Source organism: Lipophrys pholis, assembly GCF_963383615.2.
Source record: "Lipophrys pholis genome assembly, chromosome: 17".
Classification (NCBI taxonomy): Eukaryota; Metazoa; Chordata; class Actinopteri; order Blenniiformes; family Blenniidae; genus Lipophrys; species Lipophrys pholis.
The window spans coordinates 21,437,304-21,459,566 of record NC_137643.1 but is presented as its reverse complement, the minus strand read 5'-3'; the positions used below and the strand labels follow the sequence as shown (position 1 = coordinate 21,459,566).

The 22,263-nt window shown below is 42.5% G+C and overlaps 1 protein-coding gene across 2 annotated transcripts in view; it reads left to right on the top strand.

Annotated features, from left to right (window-relative positions):
* col22a1 (collagen, type XXII, alpha 1) overlaps positions 1-22,263 on the top strand; it is a 66,050-nt gene that overhangs the window by 24,816 nt on the left and 18,971 nt on the right. For both annotated transcript variants that reach the window (XM_080484793.1, XM_080484794.1), the window contains exons 10-35: positions 833-886; positions 967-1,020; positions 3,790-3,843; positions 3,938-3,982; positions 7,033-7,086; positions 7,174-7,227; positions 8,717-8,752; positions 8,947-8,976; positions 9,673-9,726; positions 9,875-9,928; positions 12,000-12,053; positions 13,356-13,409; positions 13,512-13,565; positions 13,641-13,694; positions 14,632-14,685; positions 14,856-14,900; positions 15,789-15,851; positions 15,959-16,012; positions 16,085-16,126; positions 16,279-16,311; positions 16,393-16,446; positions 17,630-17,683; positions 18,692-18,745; positions 18,832-18,885; positions 18,963-19,016; positions 19,297-19,401. In XM_080484793.1, coding sequence (XP_080340919.1) covers positions 833-886; positions 967-1,020; positions 3,790-3,843; positions 3,938-3,982; positions 7,033-7,086; positions 7,174-7,227; positions 8,717-8,752; positions 8,947-8,976; positions 9,673-9,726; positions 9,875-9,928; positions 12,000-12,053; positions 13,356-13,409; positions 13,512-13,565; positions 13,641-13,694; positions 14,632-14,685; positions 14,856-14,900; positions 15,789-15,851; positions 15,959-16,012; positions 16,085-16,126; positions 16,279-16,311; positions 16,393-16,446; positions 17,630-17,683; positions 18,692-18,745; positions 18,832-18,885; positions 18,963-19,016; positions 19,297-19,401 — 1,371 coding nt within the window. The remainder of the gene's footprint in view (positions 1-832; positions 887-966; positions 1,021-3,789; positions 3,844-3,937; positions 3,983-7,032; positions 7,087-7,173; positions 7,228-8,716; positions 8,753-8,946; positions 8,977-9,672; positions 9,727-9,874; positions 9,929-11,999; positions 12,054-13,355; positions 13,410-13,511; positions 13,566-13,640; positions 13,695-14,631; positions 14,686-14,855; positions 14,901-15,788; positions 15,852-15,958; positions 16,013-16,084; positions 16,127-16,278; positions 16,312-16,392; positions 16,447-17,629; positions 17,684-18,691; positions 18,746-18,831; positions 18,886-18,962; positions 19,017-19,296; positions 19,402-22,263) is intronic.

The window sequence follows — 22,263 nt, the reverse complement described above, 5'->3', positions numbered from 1 at the left end:
TGTTTGCTTGGACCAGCTTGCAAATCCTGTGGGATTCAATGAGCAGAAGAGGAAGACTTCAAGTGTATGAAGCAACAACACAACAGGAAGTCCTTCAGATTCAAGATTCAACAACCTTCTGTTCCCGTCAGAAGTCATCAGGAGGAGAAGCGCCTGAAATGGGAACAATCACAAGCTGCCACATTCAGACACTTTTCGTATCCATCAATTGATTTGGGGAATCAGAGCATCGGGGAAGCAGACATGGCTGCAGAGGACGGATCCTCAATGTAGGAACTTGTTAGAAACTTTTACATGAGTACAATACCAGTACCACGAGCTGCAGACGTGATTTCTATCTTCATATAGATAAAGCATAGCTCTACAATCTGAGGTCTTACCTCAACAGCCATATTGCTGTGGCGTTGCTGTGGTGTTGCTACCAACGCCGTCGACAACAACTCGTACCGTAGTTTATGTCACACGCTTGTGTTCTGTGTGTAACTCGCACGTCTCCTTGTGACTCCAATAATACGTCTCTAACAATTGGTCTTCCACCTTCATTCGTCATCACTGTGTACTTAACATGTCTTCCCCCTGACGCTACCAGGATGTCGCTCTGACAGCACGCCATCGTCGCCGGTACCGGCACCCCTCTGCATGCCCGGAGCGTCACCAAACCTTCCAACTAAAACACGACTTTTCTGTTTCCAGGGTGATAGGGGCAGCATAGGATTGCCAGGTGCTCCTGGACAGAGAGGAGAGAAGGTGTGATCCCAGAGAAGTGGAGTTCTCTCTCGCCCTCCCTTCGTCTTCTAATGATATTAATCGTACGTTTCTGATCATCCGACAGGGTCTTGGCGGGGTGCCGGGTATCGACGGCCTGCAGGGTGACAAGGGAGACCAAGTAAGAAGCAATGCAACTTCAAAACATCGACTCGGTGATGTGGAAAAATGTGCAAATGTGGATGTTCTCCTCCTCATTAGGGTGAAGCAGGACTGCCTGGTGATCCAGGGCTGCCCGGTCCAGCTGGACTCAAGGTACGCTGAGGCCGCCGTCCAGCGTTTAATCCATTCATGAGCCAGTGCACAGACTCTTGAATCCATGTCAAAGGGATTTTTAGATATATTGCAGGCAGCAAATACAGAGAACGGAAATAATAAGAGTCTTTAGTCTTTCTGGTTTTGGCGCTGCGCTCAGAGACGCGTTGGTTCTGTTAAGAGGGGCGTCTCTACATTTATTTTCTGGACAATTACCTCTCAGCCTGATATTGATTTCCTGGGGGAAGCAGGGGAAGTTTGGTCGGGTCTCCCGTTGGATGAAGCAGCAGCAGGCGAAAGAGCCAGGAAGTGGAGGGTGGGGGTGTGGGTGGAGGTGGTCAATGCTGCTGCTGCTGCTGCTGCTGGCTCGCGTTGCGCTAACAGACTCTGACAAGCCGCCGGAGCCCCGACCGGAGAGAATGATTGCCCCCTTTTGATGCAACGTGGGAAGTGTTTGGAATAACAAGCCCACCGACAAGCTTGGAGCTGCGTAAATACAGTGAGAACGGCAAAGCACCGAGACGAACACTCGTAAACACAAGATTTCTAAATGTTTGTTTCCTATAATCAACTTATTATTAACGTGAAACATAAATGAAATGAACTCAAACATTCAAATATCAGCCCAATAGCTTGTTTGCTTTTCTTCGGTTTGAGCAGCTTTGCTCATGCAACAGCGAATCTTTGAACCAAAACCTTTTATTAATACGCAAAACACAAAACAAATACGCATTTTCCCTTGAAACGTTGTCTTAATGTATAAGTTTGCTATAGAGAAAGAGTTAGAGAGATCCACCAAACTTTTTTTTTCTTCATTTACAACCTCTTTAGTTTAGTTTTATTGCACAGGGACATATATATATATATATATATATATATTTCAGTTCGTTTTTTCTTTACCATCAGTAAATGATGTTCAATGACTATTCAGTGGACTTGTGGTGTCAGCATTAGAGTATTGCTCTTGGTAATCTGTCATGTTCAATTTGGAAGAAGAGTGAGATAAGTATACTTTCAAGCCTCTTTAGAGTAGTTTGTTATCATAATATTACTTTACCAATATTTTTCACTGTAATCAAATCATAGTGATTTCTTCTTTGAAGCACTTATCAATATTAAACTTTTTTGGTGAAGCATTTCCTGGATTTGCGCAACTCCCTTGTGGTTCTGTAGCCATCAGCATCCAGCATAACATTAAGACCACCTGCCTGCTGTTATGTAGGTCCACTTTGCTACCGGAGCCGTCCTGAGCCCCCGACCTTTGGCCTCTCAGTCTTCTGACAGTGTCTGTTTATCTCTGGCACCAAATAGCAGATCACATGGATCATTTAGCTTTGGCCGGACATTGGTTTTCCCTCAGCGACCTTTTTGATAGATTCTGACCACTGCAGACAGGACACACCCATCGACAGCTGCAGTTCTGGAGACGCTCTGCCCCAGTTATTGAGCTGCCGCGGTTTGGTTTTTGTCAAACTTGCGTAAATCGTTGGGATTGATCATGTTTCCCGCTTTCAAAGCAGCAGTGACCTGACAAAATGAGAGACAATCAATGCTATTCACTTCACATTGGCCATAATGTAAATATTCACCATCTCCTCTTAGAAAAAGAAATTCACTTGCAGTCACAGACCCCGTTTATACGACAACGTTTCAAGTGAAAATGCCTTGTTTTTGCGATTTTGTTTCAGAAAATAGTAGGAAATAACCATTCACAGCAAACTGTGGCCTGGGATTGGTCCTGTTTTAACTAACCCACATCATTTCCTAAAATTATAATGGCACATTACCCACATATTAAACTTCTACATGACTCTACTCTGACGTCTGACTCTGAGCTTTGCAACAAAACAAGGCTAATTAATGACAATCGCTTCTGCTCGGGAACAAAAATTGGCTGAACCAAAGAAACAAAGACAGAAAAATGATTGTGCTTCATATGGATTTCACTATGTGGCCTTCAGTGTAAAAGCCCCTGGTTTAAAACCTCTGTCGCATCTGTAGTTGATTATCTAAACACATGAATATTATTAGTGCAGGGCGTAGATAGATAGATATATAGATAGATAGATAGATAGATAGATAGATAGATAGATAGATAGATAGATAGATAGATAGATAGATAGATAGATAGATAGATAGATAGATGGATGGATGGATGGTTGAATGGATGGATGGATAGATAGATAGATAGATAGATAGATAGATAGATAGATAGATAGATAGATAGATAGATAGATAGATAGATAGATAGATAGATAGATAGATAGATAGATAGATAGATAGATAGATAGATAGATAGATAGATAGATAGACAGATGGATGTATTTTGCATCAGAAGGTTTTTCATTAAAATTGGCTGTATGTTGAGATTGCAGTCATTTTCAGTAGTGATTGTTTCGTTTTCATAAAAAATATCGACCTTTTCATCGGGTTGTTATCGTACTATTTTACCGGTCTGGCCCTAAAAGTGATCTCTATGTGGCCTGTGAACCAAAACGCCTGCTTTACCCTGAAAAATTAATAGCAAAGTGTCGAGGCTCAAAAAAAAAAAAAAGAAAGTAAGATCAGAGGTCAAAGTTCTCCCAACCCTGTGGGGGGTCTCGCCACCAACAGCTGTCATTTATTATGTGGGGGAGGTTCAGGTTTCTTTCTTGCAGTGATTCAAGCCTGACTCAGCAGCCTCCAGTTGACCCACGGTATACCGCCGAGTCAGCAACCCCCGGCTCTCTACCGAGAATCTAATGAAATCTGTTGTTGTGTGTCACGAAGGGAATTCAAGGAGACGCGGGAAGTCCCGGTGCACCTGGACTAAAAGGTGTCACTGTAAGTATCAACCATCAATACGATCTCATACACACTCATTGTGTAGGTTAGTTTGGTTAACTATTTAATGACGATGTTGTGTTTCACCCGATAGGGTGATGGTGGGGTGAAAGGCGAAAAAGGAACATCAGGAAACGGGGTAAGTCTTTCACTTTCCACATAAACTAACCTGAAGCACGTCCGCTACGTACAAGTACTAATATTCAGCTGGAGCTGATAGTCGCCGCTGATTGACAGGTGGGAGGAACCCCTTCACTTTAACGGAGCATGTTTCCCCAGCATTGTCCTGGGATTTGACCCCAACAGAGCTTATGCCGCAAACTCTTGTTTATGGGGTTAACTCCATACAGAGAAAGAGAGGGACCCTTTCTTCTGAGAACTGAGGGGCGTTATTGCGCAAACAGATGTTGGCTTTTCCTCGATTCACTCCTCTCGCTTCCTGTCTGGAACTCGTGTGGGGGCGTCCGAGGCTACAATGCATCTCACTCAGGTCTTCTGCTGATGTCTGAAGCGAAAAACGTTATTACCTCTTTCATCAGTCTGGTGACGTCGGGCAGCAGAAGGAGGTTATTTCCAGCGGTTGTCCACTCGGGTTTCATGAAGTATCTTGATGATGACTTTGAACTTGGGGGGGGGGGACAAAAAAAAAACAAAAGAGAGACAAGAACCAACGGCTACAAGCACTTTTACAGTCCGCAGAGAAGCCGAGTCAGAGGACTTTAACAGGTGTTGTGTATGACTTTAAACATGGAGGCAGGACATGGATGAGTTGCGCAGATGGTCTGAGGATGTGGGGCAGGTTGTAGGAGCACCAGAGCTCCGTTCAGACATCCCGATGCCAGGTTCAAGAGCGGTCCCTCAGCCACTCACTCATCCTGAAGTCATTTCCTGAACTGGAAAAGTACTTTCCTCAGCAACGTGATAACCGGAGTGGACGGCTGAGAGGAGCAATTCCGATTACAACCAACCCTAAAGATTTGGTGACGGCGATGAGTTAAAGAACCAGTGTTTGACGTTAAGCGATGGGAGGGTTGTTTTATAACTTTGGAACATTCATGTTTCTCCACATTAGCAAATCCGATCTCAACATTAACAAAGGCGACTACACGTAGGGACGGATGACAGGAATGGATTAAAAGTCTCAGGAGAGTTTGGACTGCGAGTCACGACACTCCGGAGGCCGCCATGTTGTTGTTGTTGTTGTCCATTTCCTTGTGCATGTGCAGAAGAACTGTTTACTACAGTCGTGGGGCACATGCACAACGCTTCTGCCGTTTCCTAAAGTTCCACCTTGGGAGACGTTTTCAGTGGCTCCCAGCAATGTTGTGTTTAAACGGACGCTCAAAACGCGAAGTTTTCTGTCTTCACTTGAAAATACTTTTTTTAAGTAACGCGTGTCTTTAAATTTTGAGAGAAGCTGAGAGAAGACAGCGAGGTCTAAAATGAGACATTCTTATTCACCGCACACTTTAAGAAGAAACTGGTCAAAGGATGTGAACGCTCCAGACCTACGATCCAGTGTGGCGTTGAAGTCGGTTTCACACTCACGGCGACGCTTTAGCTTAAAGACAGAGAATAAAAGGTACAAGTACCTAAGACATAAAGTACAGGGATTATTTTTAACTCTTCAGTCATTACTGTTTGAGTTACTTTTTTAGTTGTAAAAAAATAATAACTGTTGGTTTAGTGCATTTTAAAAAGTGAAAAAAGACATAAATATATTTATATATTTTTTTCATATAAAGTAATATGAAATTAAAACAAATAATATCATGGAGAAAAGATTCTCACTTTTCATGTGTAAAACTTACATTTTACTCGTGAAGATTGAACTATGAAGTTTATTTCAAAATGTGAAAAGATTCTATCTAATTGGTTTTTGTTCCTGTCGTGAAGGAGCGTCAAACTCATCTTCACAGACATAAAGTTCCCCTTTTAAAGTTCTGGCTGAAACTGTAAAGTCAAATAACAATAATATAGTTTCGGAATTACCTCTGCAATGATTGTCTTTATTTGTTCGAATGCAAGAAAATGTCAACTCTCTTGATTACGACTCACATTTCAACTTTGAAAGACACATTAAATCAACATTTAACACACAATTAATTGGATTCTGTCTTGTGAATTGTTGTAGAATTTGATCTTTTTCCCCTTTTGCTGAATTTCATAAGCCTCTCTGTGTTCCGTGACATAAATCCGTATTACCTAACACGGCTTCAAAACACAGATGTGCCGTTTTAGCCTCTCTGAAGCTTGTATTTACGTTTCATCGAACATTGAACAACCCCTCTCTGGATCAGTGTTTGTCTTCCGGGACATGTCGAGATTTTCTCGTCGTTCCATTTCATCTCAGTCATCTTGTTAGGAAACCACCAAAAAGGGAAACATGGCGATTTAATTTCAGGCCTTTCTGGTCACAAAATCAACATGTATTTCAGTGGATGCAGATTATTGTCACTTCACAGAGTGTGCAAGCGTAACATTTCATTTCAAGACGATTACATGCATTTTCAAGCTTCTGCGAGACTCTAAAACTGACATGGCCGGCCGAGAGCTTGACACGCGATCCCAGTGTGCATCTGAAAGGGAAATCAGAAGTGCGGGTTGATAAAAGAAGTCATAAAGTGCATTTCACTGATTAAATGACGTTTTCAAGTGGAAATGGAAAAGTCCTGTTGCGTCTTGCGGTACCGTTTACACAACAACTGTACTGCATTTTTATGAATTTTTCTAAAACACCGACACCGTCTCCCTGGAAACGGGGGGGAAAACACAACTTTTGAAAAGGCTGCGACTGCACATGTAGTAAATAATTCATCTGCACATGGGCGAGTAGATGAATAATAACAGCAGAGTGTCATGACTCCCAGTAAATATTCTCCCGGGACTCTGCAGTTTTCATTGTGGAAGAAATCGTTTGTTCAGTTTTGACATTAGAGGACCAACAACTGATCCACAGCCTTTGCTTTAAACATTGTTCTGTTTTCTTCGTTAACTGAAACACGTGTTGAGGGATTTTGATCAAATTTGGCAGATTGACAGATAATGTACAACGTAGGAAGGTGGTTCGACTCTAAGAGAGCTCGGGATTATATTCTGGGTGCTATCTCGCTCTTCAAGTATCTTTTCTTCTCAGGCGAATTGTTTTTGAGCTCTCGTGACACAAGCTGCTGTTTCCATGTGTTTCAGGGTGAACCAGGTCTGGATGGATTTCCTGGAAAACCTGGCGTTCCTGGGAAAGATGTAAGTCTTGATTTCTTCAATCTGTTTTTATCATTTGTTCTGAACCTGTATTTCTATTTATTGTCTTTTTTTTTTTTTTTCTTTCAGGGTCTTAGAGGACTCATTGGAGCACCCGGGCCGGGTGGAATCAAAGGTGGCAAGGTAAGATCGCTGATCTCTGTTGATCTGTCAACAGAACTGCATGAGCGCACAGTAGAAGACACTAGAGCGAGACACTGCAGCGAGACACCAGAGCGAAGCACTGGAGTGAGGCACCAAAGCAAGGCAGGGAGACACTAGAGCGAGACACTAGAGCGAGACACTAGAGCGAGGCACCAGAGCAAGGCACTAGAGTGAGACACCAGAGCAAGACACTAGAGCGAGACACTAGAGCGAGACAATAGAGTGAAGCACCGGAGCGGGACATTAGAGCGAGACACTAGAGCAAGACACGAGAGCGAGACACTAGAGCGAGGCACCAGAGCGAGGCACTAGAGTGAGACACCGGCGCGAGACACTAGAGCGAGGCACTGCAGCGAGACACTAGAGCGAGGCACTGCAGCGAGACACTAGAGCGAGGCACTGCAGCGAGACACTAGAGCGAGGCACTAGAGTGAGACACCGGAGCGAGACACTAGAGTGAGACACCGGGGCGAGACACCGGAGCGAGACACTAGAGCGAGACACTAGAGCGAGACACTAGAGCAAGGCACTAGAGCGAGACAATAGAGTGAAGCACCGGAGCGGGACACTAGAGCGAGACACTAGAGCAAGACACTACAGCGAGGCACTAGAGCGAGACACTAGAGCGAGGCACCAGAGCGAGGCACTAGAGTGAGACACCGGCGCGAGACACTAGAGCGAGGCACTGCAGCGAGACACTAGAGCGAGGGACTAGAGTGAGACACTAGAGCGAGGGACTAGAGTGAGACCCCGGAGCGAGACACTAGAGCGAGACACTAGAGCGAGACACTAGAGCAAGGCACTAGAGCGAGACAATAGAGTGAAGCACCGGAGCGGGACACTAGAGCAAGGCACTAGGGCGAGGCACTAGAGCGAGGCACTAGAGCGATGCACAGGAACGGGACACTAGAGCAAAACACTAGACCAGGACACTAGAGCGAGGCGCTAGAGCGACCGAGACACTAGAGCGAGGCACTAGAGCGAGGCAGGGAGACACTAGAGCGAGGTACTGGAGCGAGGTACTGGCGCGAGGCCATCGCCTTGAGCATGAAAGAACGCAGCGATCCAATCATGTCAGAAAGGTATCATCAGTCCCCGTCTGCTCGCTCCAGACATTCCTCAGTCTCCGCCGCTCCGTCGAAGCCCGCCCACTCATTTCTCTGAGAAAATAATGCGCGCAGATCATTCTTCCGCCTGTAATTACCCACTTTGATGAGTCTCCCTGCGGCGCACGCCCAGGCCACGCCCCTCAGAACTGTCATGGCGCCCAGTCCACATCTTTCACTTTCCTTCAACCCACAATGAGCGCACACATTTTAACATGAATTATGGTCGAATCATTACCACAGTGCTCGAGGGGAAGGAGGGAGGGAGGGAGGGAGTGAGGGGGGGAGGGAGGTGGGGGGTTCATTTTGAAAGTCGTCTAATGACTGGGTGTTTTACCTTTGTTGTGTGAACTGTGTCGCAGGGCGAGCGAGGCCTTCCCGGACTACCTGGGGATGTGGTGAGTACCAGAAATACACCAGGAGACTGGAAGCATTATAGTTGAAGGAATTACAGGCTTGTGTCCTGAAGAGACTGGAGCTAACACGATGAGCAGCCTTTAAAGAAGTGATTGCTGTTCATTTCCCGTGTTTTAAACAGGATTGTTGTGATTATAGAAGCAGGTAACAATTTTATTCATGGTTCTAATTCCAGGTGCAAAAAGACGGTTTGAGGGGTGAGAAGGTGAGTAAATGTCCTCGAACTATCGTATCAGTAGGTTTATATCATACATTTGAATATTTGTGAAATCCCGACAGTAACGTTGCATTGTTTTTAGAAGGTTATGGCAGATTATTTATGTTGTGAAACTAAAAATGTACACGTTTTGCTTGTGTGTGAAAATATAACACAAAAAAAAAAACAAATACTTCACTGAATCACTGAAAACACAACTTTTTGAAAATGACTCCATCTCCGTGTAAATGGGGGAAAGTTTTATAGTTGAGTCATCCATACGAATATCTGCATATTTCATTGCAAAGACAAACAATAGCCCCCACTAGTGGCAATACATGCTATGTACATAGATCTCAGTGTTTCTGCAGTTTCCATGTAAATGGACGTCGTTTTCAAAAAGAACACCCTTCCATAGTTCATTTAAATGGAGGTTGAAAACTCAGAACTATAGATTGAACTGAAGATTCAGTTGTAATGTTTTGTGTTTGTTCCAATGCAATTCCATTAATGTCCACTATTCGCACTTAAACTTTTAAAAAGCCCTCTTAAAGGTTTGTTTTGACATTTTCTTTTTTTTATTATTCTGGAGAATTGCTCTGGTTGGCCTGAATTGTTCCATAAAAACAAAGTGTCCTTGCCTCTGCATTGCAGACCAAATAAAACAGGTATTAATTATATATTAATGTGTTTGACCTGTTTCAGGGACAAGGTGGACCTCAAGGGCCTCCAGGACCCGAAGGCCCCCCCGGGTCTCCTGTGAGTAATCTACATTTAACACTCCCTTCCACCATGTTTCCTCTTTCTTCCTGTTCGGCGTTTGTTTGTTTTCTTAACAACATCTAAATACCAAACATTTCCATGAAATGCCTAAAAGAAGCCCATTAACGAACTACTTTCTCTTCAGGGTCCTCCGGGTGTTCAAGGCCTACCTGGTGAGCCTGGAGAGTTTGGCCAGAGGGTAAGAACTTTGTTTTGATGGGAGACTGTCAGGATGAGGCTGATGTGAAAATACCATGCAATACTGAAAGACAGCAAGCCGCTGAAATCCACTATTCTTACCTTGCTGCATTGTTCAGAAAACAATCTCAGTGTTTAAATGTCTTTTTTTGGAAATTATTTATGACTGACTGTATTTAGTACATCGTGTTTCCCTCAGGCAAAGTATTGTTTGAAAAAGTTGAATTATAGGTCATTTGGATGGGCCTTCAATAAACCCAACCAAATCCTAAATACCTTTAAGTACTCTACGCATTGGGCTCCTGTACCTTTGAGTGGGGGTTAACAAGAGTCTAGAGCAGGGGAGGCCAACCGCGGCTCTTGGATCCATTAACTGAAATCAATGCCTAAATAGTTCTCGTATGAAAGTCAGAGTTCGGATTTTCTTCAGTTGTACTCAAACGCATCACTCAGGGTACTGCGCCATTACTGTAACTTCCTTCTCACTCTTCTTGTCACAGTTTAACACAAAACCTGCCTGAACGGAGTGATAACGATGGGAGCAATAAAGGAACGATAACAGAGGATTAATTAACAGACATGCTGAACTATTAGGTATAACTACACTTAAATGTAGAAATAAAGTCCCGGGAAGTAACGTCCATAATCCTCTGCGGCGTCCCCCTCCTACAGCGTTAACACATTCCACAGCGTTAACACCCTCCACCATGTTAACACACTCCGCAGTAATAGCACACTCCTCAGTGTTAACACACTCCACAGCGTTAACACCCTCCACCATGTTAACACACTCCACAGTGTTAAAACACACTCCACAGCGTTAACACACTCCACAACGTTAACACACTCCACAGCGTTAACACACTCCACAGCGTTATCACACTCCACAGTGTTGGAACACTCCACAGCTCTAACACACTCCACAGCGTTAACACACTCCTCACCGTTAACACATTCCACAGCATTAACACCCTCCACAGTGTTAAAACACACTCCACAGTGTTAAAACAGTTAACACACTCCACAGCGTTAACACACTTCTCAGCGTTAACACACTCCACAGCATTAACACACTTCTCAGCGTTAACACACTCCACAGTGTTAACACACTCCACAGCGTTAACACACTCTACACTGTTAACACACTCCACAGCGTTAACACACTTCTCAGCGTTAACACATTCCACAGCATTAACACACTCCACAGTGTTCAAACAGTTAACACACTCCACAGCGTTGGAACCCTCCACGGCGTTAACCTCCTCCACAGCATTAACACACTTCACAGCGTTAACACTCTCCACCATGTTAACACACTCCACAGCGTTAAAACACACAAGCCCCGCCTCTTTCCCATCGGTGTGAGGGAGGCAGTATGCTACCAGCTCATTTAGTCTTTGCAGCAGGAGAAACAACATTGTTCTCAATAAGCAGCCGCCAGAGTGACCAGAGTGCAGGGACCATCGGCAAACTACTCACCGCTGCAATAGCGAGGACAAATACCACAAAAAATACCTGATAACATGACTGGTATTCACTGTGTCACCAGAATAAGGAAGTTTGTTTGAAAGTCCACATGATGTGGAAAAAAAACACAAGAACAACAGTGAACGGCACAAAGTACTTCCTGGTCCTTCAGTGATACGTAATGGCGCGAGGCGTTAGTTTATACAAAACAAGTAAAATACACTAAAATATTGACTGGGAATCATGTCAAAGTATAGGGACATATAAAACTCCTAAGTCTGCATCAACCAAATGTAAACTGCAGTTAGATTTGCGCCGATGGAAGACCTCTTTACCACCTTGAACTCCTCGGCCGAGACGAGTAATCCCACTTCGCTGACGCGAGGAAGGCCGCGGCGGACGGCGTCAACAGAAGCCAAAAAGGAAAACTGTCAAACTTAATGTCACCCTTAATCCTGAACACGTCCACTGGGAGTGACAAGATGAATCTGAATAATATATAAACCCCAGGAAGTTTCCCACTGTGAGGCCCGGTCGATGGAGACTTTGAATTTTTTTGCTCTATTTTGATTTCACTCCATTTTAACCCGTCCGCTGTCTTGCAGGGAAAGAAAGGTGAAAGTGGACTTCCAGGCGTCGACGGGCTCCCCGGACCGCCGGTAAGAACAACGTCTCGCCTTTAAGTACCATGAAGAGCATCAGTGGGGGGGTTTCTGTTCTTGCACTTCAAACTAAAATGAAAGTTTTATATGAGAATATATTCCCGGGGAAAGAATACATCTGTAGAAAATAGTTATCTGAAGTCCTATTTACACAACAATGTATTGGAGTTGTCATTTTAACGGGGCCTTATTATGATAAAGAAACAAATCAAAGTGTTGCCGTCTGAGGAAAGCGTCTACCATCACAACATCAGCCTCACGTCGTCCGTTTTATTAAGAGAAACACCTCCCGGTGTCTAGTGCGCTCCGGAACACACACCCAGTATTCTTTATTCTTAAAGGTGTGCGCACGCAGTGTCACGTTTGTGTTTATAGACGCAACAGATGTGGTGGATCAGGTCCGATACTCTCCAACTGTCTTATATCGTATCTTCTAAAGCTCCCAGGAAAAAGGTTATCGTGGTTTTAACTGCCTCCACCGACGTAAAATATCCTTCTCAAGGCTGGAAAATAAATTTCTGATCAATAGTAAAAGATATGAGGTGAAGATGTTAGATAAAAGCTTAGGAATTAGAGAATGAGGAGGATTCTGGCCCCATTGTTGGATCAATTAAGAAAAAATGGGGAATATACTCGATATGATTAGTTTAGTTTTTGTTATAGTTTTTTTTTTTTTTTTTTTTCAGTTTTCCCATGTAAAGTGTGATACATTATTTTATGTAGTTAAGAGGTAAAGGGGTCCCACTGAACCCCCAAGCCTCCACACGTTCCCGTCAGCCATTATCCATAATCTTTTCCTGTGTGTTGCCGCCCCCTGGTGGACAGAAGGTTCATATTGTTCTACATAATCAGAGCGTTTTGTGGCACTAAAATGATCTGTAAGGTCAAATTCATTTAAATCAACATAAAGTGCAGTGAAGCTCATATTGGAAATGTGCAATTATATAGCTAATATATTTAATTATCCATCACAACAAGCTCATATGTTCTCATTAACATAGTAGAGCTGACGCTTAAAATAACCTTTAGTTTAATTAACCTTTTAACCGTCTGTGTTAAATGTGAACTACAAAACACGCAGTTTGCAGCTGAATTGACTTCGTTGCTCCCTCTGTAGTCTCGCGCACAGATCCAGTCCTGTGTAGTGGTCGAGGTTAAAATTAACGCTACGGTGGCTCCCTCTAGTGGTTGAACACTAGTACTGTAAAGTTAAGTGGACGGATAATGATGGGAAGCAGTCAAATTTCAAATTTAAAGGGTTATAGCTTTAAAAATGTCCAATTTGTTTATTCTTTTCAGGGTCCTCAGGGTCCGTCCGGGCCTGCAGGAGTACAGGGACACCCCGGGCCTCCTGTAAGTCGTCAAGACACTCAAATCTTTAACTATTATTCTTCTTAAACTTCTTCTTTTGACTGTTTTTATTTATTTCTTTTAATCGTCTCTGCCTCCATCAAGGGTCTCCCCGGTGAAATTGGATTTTCAGGCAAACCCGGAGAGTCGGGGAAGCCTGTGAGTCGACCTTCGGGAAGAATTAAATCATGTTTCGGTCTGTTCTCGTCACTAAATGTCCGTTTTGTCTTGAAGGGTCTTCCAGGTAAAGACGGTCTCGATGGACTCTCTGGGAACGACGGCGCCACGGTCAGTGTGACCGGCAGACTCCGTCAAAGACACTTTGGAGATGAGACAGTCTTCAGAATAATGTTTAACACCTTTAAGGATAAAAATCATGTTAATGAACGAGGAAAATCTGCAGCTAATCTCCAGTTTGCATAATTTTATTTATTTTTTTTTTTTGGCAGATTTGACCAGATTTCTGTCTTATAGTTTTAAAGATGTGGGTCACTTTTGGAAATATTATCAACTATTTAATAATGTATGATGAATAATTCAAGATTTTGTGTTTTCTGTTCTGCCTTTACTTGATTTTATGGTTAAATTTAAAAGTTCCTGTCATTCAAGGTCTATAACCTCATTTACATATATATATATATATTTATTTATTATTTTTAAACGCTTTTGAAATTTAGTAACTTAAATTTCACGATTTTTCATTTCATTAGAATTGAGTTTATTCTCAGAAATCTGAATTTGAACTGATTTAAAAAAAAATTTATTTCTAATTTACAATTTCTAAAATAATTTTGACTCTTTTTTGATTTTTTTCTTACAATTTTCTTCAGACTCTTTTTCCTACAAATTAATATTTGTCTTTTTTTTTTTTTTTTTACAATTTTCAATTTCCACCCTTTTCCTCCAAGTCTTGTTGTTTCGTTCTTCTTTTTAAACCTTCAGTTTATATTCAGAAATCAGAATTGTTACTCAGGAATGTGACTTTTCACCAGACTCTTCTTAGAATTTTGATTTGTTTCACCACGAGACTGTAAAGATGTAAAAAAAAAGTACCTTAATGAAAACATCCATTATACCCGCCTGTACCTTGAGTACCGATTGAAAACGATCATCTTGTCAGACGTCTGGGTTTTTCCATTCATGGTGTCGATTGAAACGTTGTCCTGCCTGATGCGTTGGACGGTGGTTTGGTGTCTTGTGACGTCTTCGTCCTTCTTCTCTGAAGGGTCCTCGGGGAGAACGTGGATCAGACGGTTTCCCCGGGAAGCCTGGACCCAAGGTACGGCCGCTTTCCTCAAACACACCCAACCGACGACGCAATACAGTCCACAGCATGGAGCTCGTGTGTGTGTGTGTGTGTGTGTGTGTGTGTGTGTGTGTGTGTGTGTGTGTGTGTGTGTGTGTGTGTGTGTGTTGTTGTTGAGTCTTTGTGGTTTTTTCCTCCCCCAGGGTGACGACGGCCCTCCGGGACCACGAGGACCTCCTGGAGAGAGAGTGAGTCCAGCGCTTTCTTGACTTTTCATCTCCTTCAGCAGGACGTTCAGGACGCTTCGGTCCAGAGATCAGATCTGGCAGAACAAACTGTATATATATATATATATATATATATATATATATATATATATATGTATATATACAAACAGAGAGGCTGAGCGGGTAATGTGAGACTGAAGCGGAACAGTGAGCTGATATGGAAGCAACAAATAAAGAGACAAATTAAAAAATACTAGTTGATTCAGAATTTAATCTCAAATGTCTCACTTTTTTCAGAGGTGTGATTTTTTTTTTTTTTGTTGTTGGTAGAATTTTGACACAAATTTCTTAAATTTTCAAAGACTTTCTAAGAATTTTGACTTTTCTAAAACAATTCTGTGTTTAATAATTCATTCTTTCTGACTTTGATGTTTTTTCTTAAAATGCTTTACTTTATTTATGGAATTTATCATTGTTTGAAGAAATCTTACTTTTTTTCTTAGAATTCAGCCTTTAAAAAAATATATATATATAGAATTCGGACTTTTTTTTTATTTTTTTTTTAATAAAATAGAATTCTGACTTTTAATTTTTTTTTTAAATAAAATAGAATTCTGACTTAAAAAAAAAATAGAATTCTGACTTTTTTCTTTTATTTCTGACTTTTTTCTTCTACTTTTGGCTTTTTCAGAAAATTTACAAAAAAAACCCCAAAATATTTTGGCTTTTGAAAAAAAAAAAATTATAATTTTGAGTTTTTGTAAAAATATTCTAAGTAGATTTTCTTGGGCTGTTTTGTATGAATTGTTATTTTGTCGACAGAAAAGGTTGTAAATATGTAAATGAATGAATGAACGAATGATAAAAAAAAAAAAAAAAAGAAAACCTGGACTGGATGTCTGCTTTCAGGGGGAGTCGGGTTCTGGAGGACAGCCCGGTGCAGACGGAGCCAGAGGAGACCGAGGAGTCCCGGTCAGTGGTCAGATCATTAAACTGCTGTTGACGCCACTTTCAGGCTCATTTAGGACGCCTCAGTCGCCCTCCTCGTTATTGACAGACGTCATGTGTCTGTCCTTCAGGGGGAGAGGGGGACGGCGGGCCCGCTGGGGTCGAAAGGTGAAAAGGGCGACAAGGTAAGTAACGGGGAGACTCGGGGAGAAGAGAGACGTCTCTCTGCAGACTGAACAAAGTGTCTCCTGCCACAGGGGGACGTCGGAGCCAGAGGACTGCCTGGAGCTCCGGGGAATGTAAGGAAGACCGATTGACCTCCATCAGCTACAGCCGTCTGCTCCTCCTCTTTTTCTCTTGATTCTCTTGGTTCATTCCACCTGTCGGTTGTTAAGTTTCCCTGGATTGGGACGCGTGGACACTTCCTGAGATTCTTTTGTCCTCCTCACAGGTTGCGAATGTCATCCCCGAGCCTGGAGAACCTGTGAGTTTACCTGGAAAGTTCATTGGAACTCTTTCAGTTTGTTCGATTTGCTTAAATTGTCCCATTTGTGCTTGACTTCAGGGGACGCCTGGAGCGAAGGGAGAGAAAGGAGACCAAGGAAAACCCGGAGAATTGGTGACTTTCGTATTATTTACTGCTTTTTTTTTTTTTTTAAGGCGTCCTATCATCCATTTTTCAACTCTTCCACATGATTTCATTGGTCCAGAAACCTTGTATCCAAAGCTTCTAGCTTTTCCTTGATTTTCCTCCATTTGAATATTGGATCATAGGAGCTACATTCACAATCTGCTGTGTCTGTGTGAGCTGGACTGGCTCCGCCCACACATGCCCATCTTGGGAAGAGGAGGAAGTACTTCCTCTCGTGGTGCCACGTGCCAGAGCTGAGCTGCCTGATTGTGGGAGGAGTCAAAGGGAGGGCCTACCTTGATTGTGATTGGCTAAATCCCCCGATGACACTATATAGGGTTTGATTTCTGATTGGCTGGTTGGAGCAACACACTTTTTAAAACCTGAAACAAGCCAGGGAGAGAGAGGACAGACTGTCTTCTCTTCTGGACGTTATTCCAGGTCTGGGGACGATTATTACTGTTGGAAAACTTTTAGGAAGTAAATTCTGCAGAACATGACCTCTTTTTAAACGAAACTCAAACCTGCAATACAGCCAGAAAGCCACTAGATGGCGGGAGAGATCTGAAAGTCCAGCAGGTACGAAGCACAGAGCTTCGGGTCTTCTGGGGCAGATTTCTGCTGCAGGTGACTGAAGTGGCTCCATGAAGCTTTCATCCAATTTGATGGGAATATACTTTTTATTTTTTCAGGAATCTTATCTCCTGAACAAAAAAGGGTCTGAAAATAGAAAAATTGCTTAAATTGTCCAAAATTGCTGAAAATGACTTGAAATGACTGAAAGAGTAAAAATTGCTGAAATAGCGAGAAATAATGGGGAAAAAAAAGCTCCAATCACTGCCCCAAGAAAGTGAAACGCCTCTTTCTGGATTTCACCCACTGCAAGTTTGTATGTTTTGTATATTTCAGCGTTTATCTCCATTGGACATAGAAATCACAAATGTTATCAAATATGCTCAGTTGAACCACATTTGAACGTTAAATGCAATTTATCTTTAGTTATTGTTGAATCTGTTTTAAAGTGAAAAAAAAAAGCTCATTTTGATTCAGTTTGATTGAGATATTCTGGTTATTATGACGCTGACTGACCTGATTAGAGGTGAACTTCTAGTACCATTAAATCTACTTATCAGCTCAGGAGTTTTTTTTTACCTGTGTGTGTTTTCTGCAGGGTGCCAGAGGTTTGCCCGGTGAGCAGGGTTTCAGAGGTCAAACCGGGCTCCCAGTAAGTACTCAGAGTGTTTCTGCTATAATTGTGTTCTTATTGACGTTATATTTCTATTTTCTTTTCGCTCAAAACGTCACACAATCTTTGATTTTATGACTCTCAAACCAATTTCCTCAGTACATACATGTCTGTGTAGAGTAGTACCAATGTAAGTGCGGTATATTGTATATATGTTGCTTATATATCATTTATGTCATAGTTTGTTGTGTTTTCTGTATTTTCTGTTTTAATTTCATCATGTGTTGAACTATTAACAGCCATTTATAAGGAAATAAGTAGAATTGATGGAAACACTTCATTATGTTTGAGATTTGCTTTAATTGCAAAGATAATTTTAATATCATTTAAAAGTATTAGTCTCAGCCTGACAATTTATTTCATGCTTCTGTAAATAATAGTATTTTTTCTATAATTGCTAAAGTGAGAAATTCTGAATGAAATGAGGCATAAAGAAGAATAATAATCATATTTTATCTGTCAGTTTTTAATCTATATTTTATGCAACCATTATTTTTTTTTAAATAATCAACATAAGAGACACACAATCACTCCGATTTCTTCATTATTACTCTTTTTTTACTGAAATAAATACGGTTTCTATTCAGATCTGCTCATTTCGTGTCGCTGTTGGTTTATTTTAACCTTAAACTGTGAATTTCTTACGATTGCAATTGATTTCTCCCCCATTGTTTTAGATCTAATTGCAATTTCTATCCTCACGATTTCTAGGATTTAATGAGGATAATCAATAAGAATGGTTTTCTTGTTATTTCAGGCTTAAATACTATTTATTTTAATACCTTCTATACTTCCTGCAAAATAATGTACTTTTTTCCCCCAATCTTCTCAGTTTTCTTTGTCATGACTCAATTCTTCTGTTGTCACTACTACTATTATTTCATTATTCTGCTGAATGAGTCTTATAATATTCTGATAATACTCTATTTTTAGGTTAGTTATTATACGTTCATTTGCAGCACGTTTGATTGGGTGTTTTAATTCCAGGGTCCGAAGGGCGACACCGGCCCCACCGGAGAGACGGGGCGTGTCGGAGACCCCGTAAGCGTCTTGTTTTTCACTTCCCGACAGTAAACACTGAGATTTCTATGCGTTTTAAGTCGGACACGGTCTGATGTCTCCCACAGGGCCCCCCCGGCCTGGCCGGCCCCCCAGGGGCCCGCGGACTCCCCGGCAACGTGGTGCGTCTCTGCTTCTTTAATGAGCTTCAGATCATTGATCTTCATGTGTGATTGATGCGTGTGACGCTGGTCTGCAGGGAATCCCCGGGATCATCGGGCCTCCTGGTCCGGCCGGACTCCGAGGAGAGAAGGTCAGTCTCGTTCTTCTTTTAAAAAAACGTTAAAAATAAAATAGAATTCCTACTGAAACCGCCGCCCTGAATGTCGTCCGCTATTGTTTTTTTTATGTCAGTGGTGCAGCAGCAGCCACATGTAGGAGTTTCACACACACACATGCACACACACACACACACACACACACACACACACGTATTAGTCACAATGTGGAGTTTACAGACACCGAACGGGCAGAAAAAGTGGATTTTTCTTGTCGTCTTTTTTTTTTTTTTTAAATCTGGTCTGTACTTTCAGGGTGAAACGGGGAAATCGGGACCACCGGGACCTCAAGGCCCAGCTGGAGACCCCGGTGCAATGGGCCAACCCGGACCAGCTGGGAAGGGGAAAGACGGACAGAACGTGAGACTTCATTCAGAACCGTGCAAATATTTGCTGCAAAGTACGTTTCCGTTGATCTCGTAAGAACAATCGTGGACGGTCACGGACAACGTCTTCATAACGTTTCCCCCTGAATTTGCACCAGCGGTCACACCATCGCCCTCTAAAGGCCCGTTTCAGCGATAAAAAAAACTAGAATGTAATGACTTCCTAACATAGCGACGTGTTCATCTCCAGTTATTCGTGTCAAAATATGCAGTTCTGTTGTTATAACATGAGGTTGTTTTGAAATGTGGGGTTAAGAAACACGTCGCAAATTACAGGAAATAAAGAGAAACGTGTGACTGTGTTGGTAGGTGATAGTTGATAGATTGACTTGTTTCGCACAGCTTTATCTTGTGTTTTGTGGCGAAAAAAGTAGAAAAAAACTCATTTTTATGGCTCGGAAACAGTCACAGAAGGGTGTGTGTGTGCGTGTGTGTGTGTGTGTGTGTGTGTGTGTGCGTGCGTGCGTGCGTGTGTGTGTGTGTGTGTAGGTACTTATACGAGGAAGTAACCCCCGAGTTACACGACAGCGTTCCCAGTGAAAATCCATGGTTTTTGCATTTCTCGCTTCAGAAAAGTTTTCCGTTTCCACTGCGACATTTAGGAGACGAAGTCAGTTTTACGATCGTCAAACCTAAACAAGCGGGCTTCTCGCTACTACATGTTGATTGATGATGTCAGAAGGATATAGGACGTATTTTCCTATTTGAATGGGATCGTTCATACATGTAATGGAAATCTCCTTTTCTCAGCTGGAGCGTTAAACGTTGAAGACGCATTAAAATAACCGTCCATCTGATCGGTTCACTTCGCTTGTTACTTGGCAGCCAATTAGATTAGATGAGTTCATCTGAAGAAACTCAAACTTTGAGCAGACAAACGGTGCGACGACTGTGCGTTTGTGATTCCTTTGCGAAAACAACCAGCCACCGGTGACTAAACATGAAAACCACAATTATTTTCAGCATTTCTGACGTTTACTCGTGAACGTTTATCTTTTGTGAAAACGCTGTAAACGCAAAGCTTCTCAGAAACATTTTCACGTGAACAACCTGCAGACGCAAAAAACATAAATCTGTGTTTTTGGGGTATTTTCTGACGGCCCCACTTGAGAAATTACAGAGATCTTGTATCAGCAGTTGCATTTAACAGATAGAAGTATGTTTTCCTCATCATCATCACCATCATCAGGAAGTCATTTGTCAGCTCCACACACGTTCTGCTTGTAAACGTCCCCTCGCCTGTTGAGCCGCAGCCGAGCGCCGGCAGCCGTACAGGAACGTGGAGGAAATGAGCCTGACTCCACACTTTTTTCCTCCAGCGTTGCTGCTGCCGCTCGACGCGTCTCTCTTCATCATTTTTCACCACCGACAGACATGTGGCCGACCTGCTGACGAGGCAGGCGCAAACAGGAAACACGTTTTTTTTTTTTTTTTTTTTAAAAGACATACGTATACTGCGTTGAAGGGGCACCACAGGTTCTGGCTCCCAGAGGGGTTTGAGTTACGCTGCGTCTCTTTTACAGGCCCAGGTGAAGCCCTGAGGCCTCGCGGTGCAGCTCTATGCAACGTTCCCCACAGAACCCAGCAGGTCTACGGCGGGTGAACTTTGCTTTGGCCTGAAAATAGTATAGAGAGATGCATTAAAAATGGCGCCCTGCCACAAATCTATGGTAGATTGCTCTATAGGGGATTTGAATATTCGAATTCCTCTTATTGAAGCATAAAACTGTCGCACACAAGCAGGTCTTTGGTGCGTCGACTTTGTTTGGGGTTCCGTATTGCATCTTGAAGCCGTAGATAAAAAGCTCGTTTGATTTATTTCATGTATTAGTTTATTTGGACGGGACAGTGCATATTAATGAGCAGGCCATCTCTTCACCAGGTTACTGTAAATATGCCGCATCCGTTGACCCGTGTAAAAACCATACAAGGTCACAAACACGTAGAAACAATAAAAACATATTCAAACAGAATGGTAAAACAAAGACAAAGATGATAAAATAATTCTTTCTAAAAACATACTATAAAGTGCAAATATTACTCTTATACTCTTTATACTTTTTGTTGTAGTTTATTTTTTTGGGGGGGGTAAATTATAAAGCGCATGATTGTCCTGATAATCAAAAGTTTGGTCGATCAGCCATATCTTGTACTGTTGTTTTTTTTTTAAACCGACAAAGGTGGAGCTTTCAGGGAAAACTGGAGATCCAGTATATCAGTTTGTCCAACAGTTAAGGCGTTCTGGGTAAAAGAGGATTTTCTAGAATTGAATAGCACAATCACCCTTGGTTGTTGACCTGGGATTAGTAAGACTATTTCTTTTTCATTTTTGTTAGATTTTAAATCCCCCGGGGGCGCTGGGGCCATCCCACGCAAGCTGGTGAATAATAGCAGTTCCACAGCTCTTGGCTTTATTCGGACCTATTAAAGGACGTCAGAATTTCTCCCAAAAGAAATTTTTTTTGCAAGATAGGGACTTGAATTTCAGAGAGAAAGCACTTGTAGAGAGAAGTGCTCCCGGGGCTCCTGTACATTGCACCAGTTCACAATGTTTTTGTAAAGCAACAATTTCGTCAAATCAATCCAACGCTGTAGGTGGAGGTTTCGAGGGCGACGCGAGTCAGAGGAAAGACTGTGGATCAGTGAGGTGAAGGAGGGCGGCTGTGTTCTCGGGGGTCACGAATTGAAGAACCTGCAGATGATTGGAGCTCTGAACCAGCTGAAGAGCGTTTACCTCGGCTGTGTGTTGATTTGAGTAGAGCGTCTCTCCAGGGGTCCGGCCTTGGCTGAATACACTCAGTGGTGCAGCCAGGAGGGGGTAATTCTGTTTCCTAGA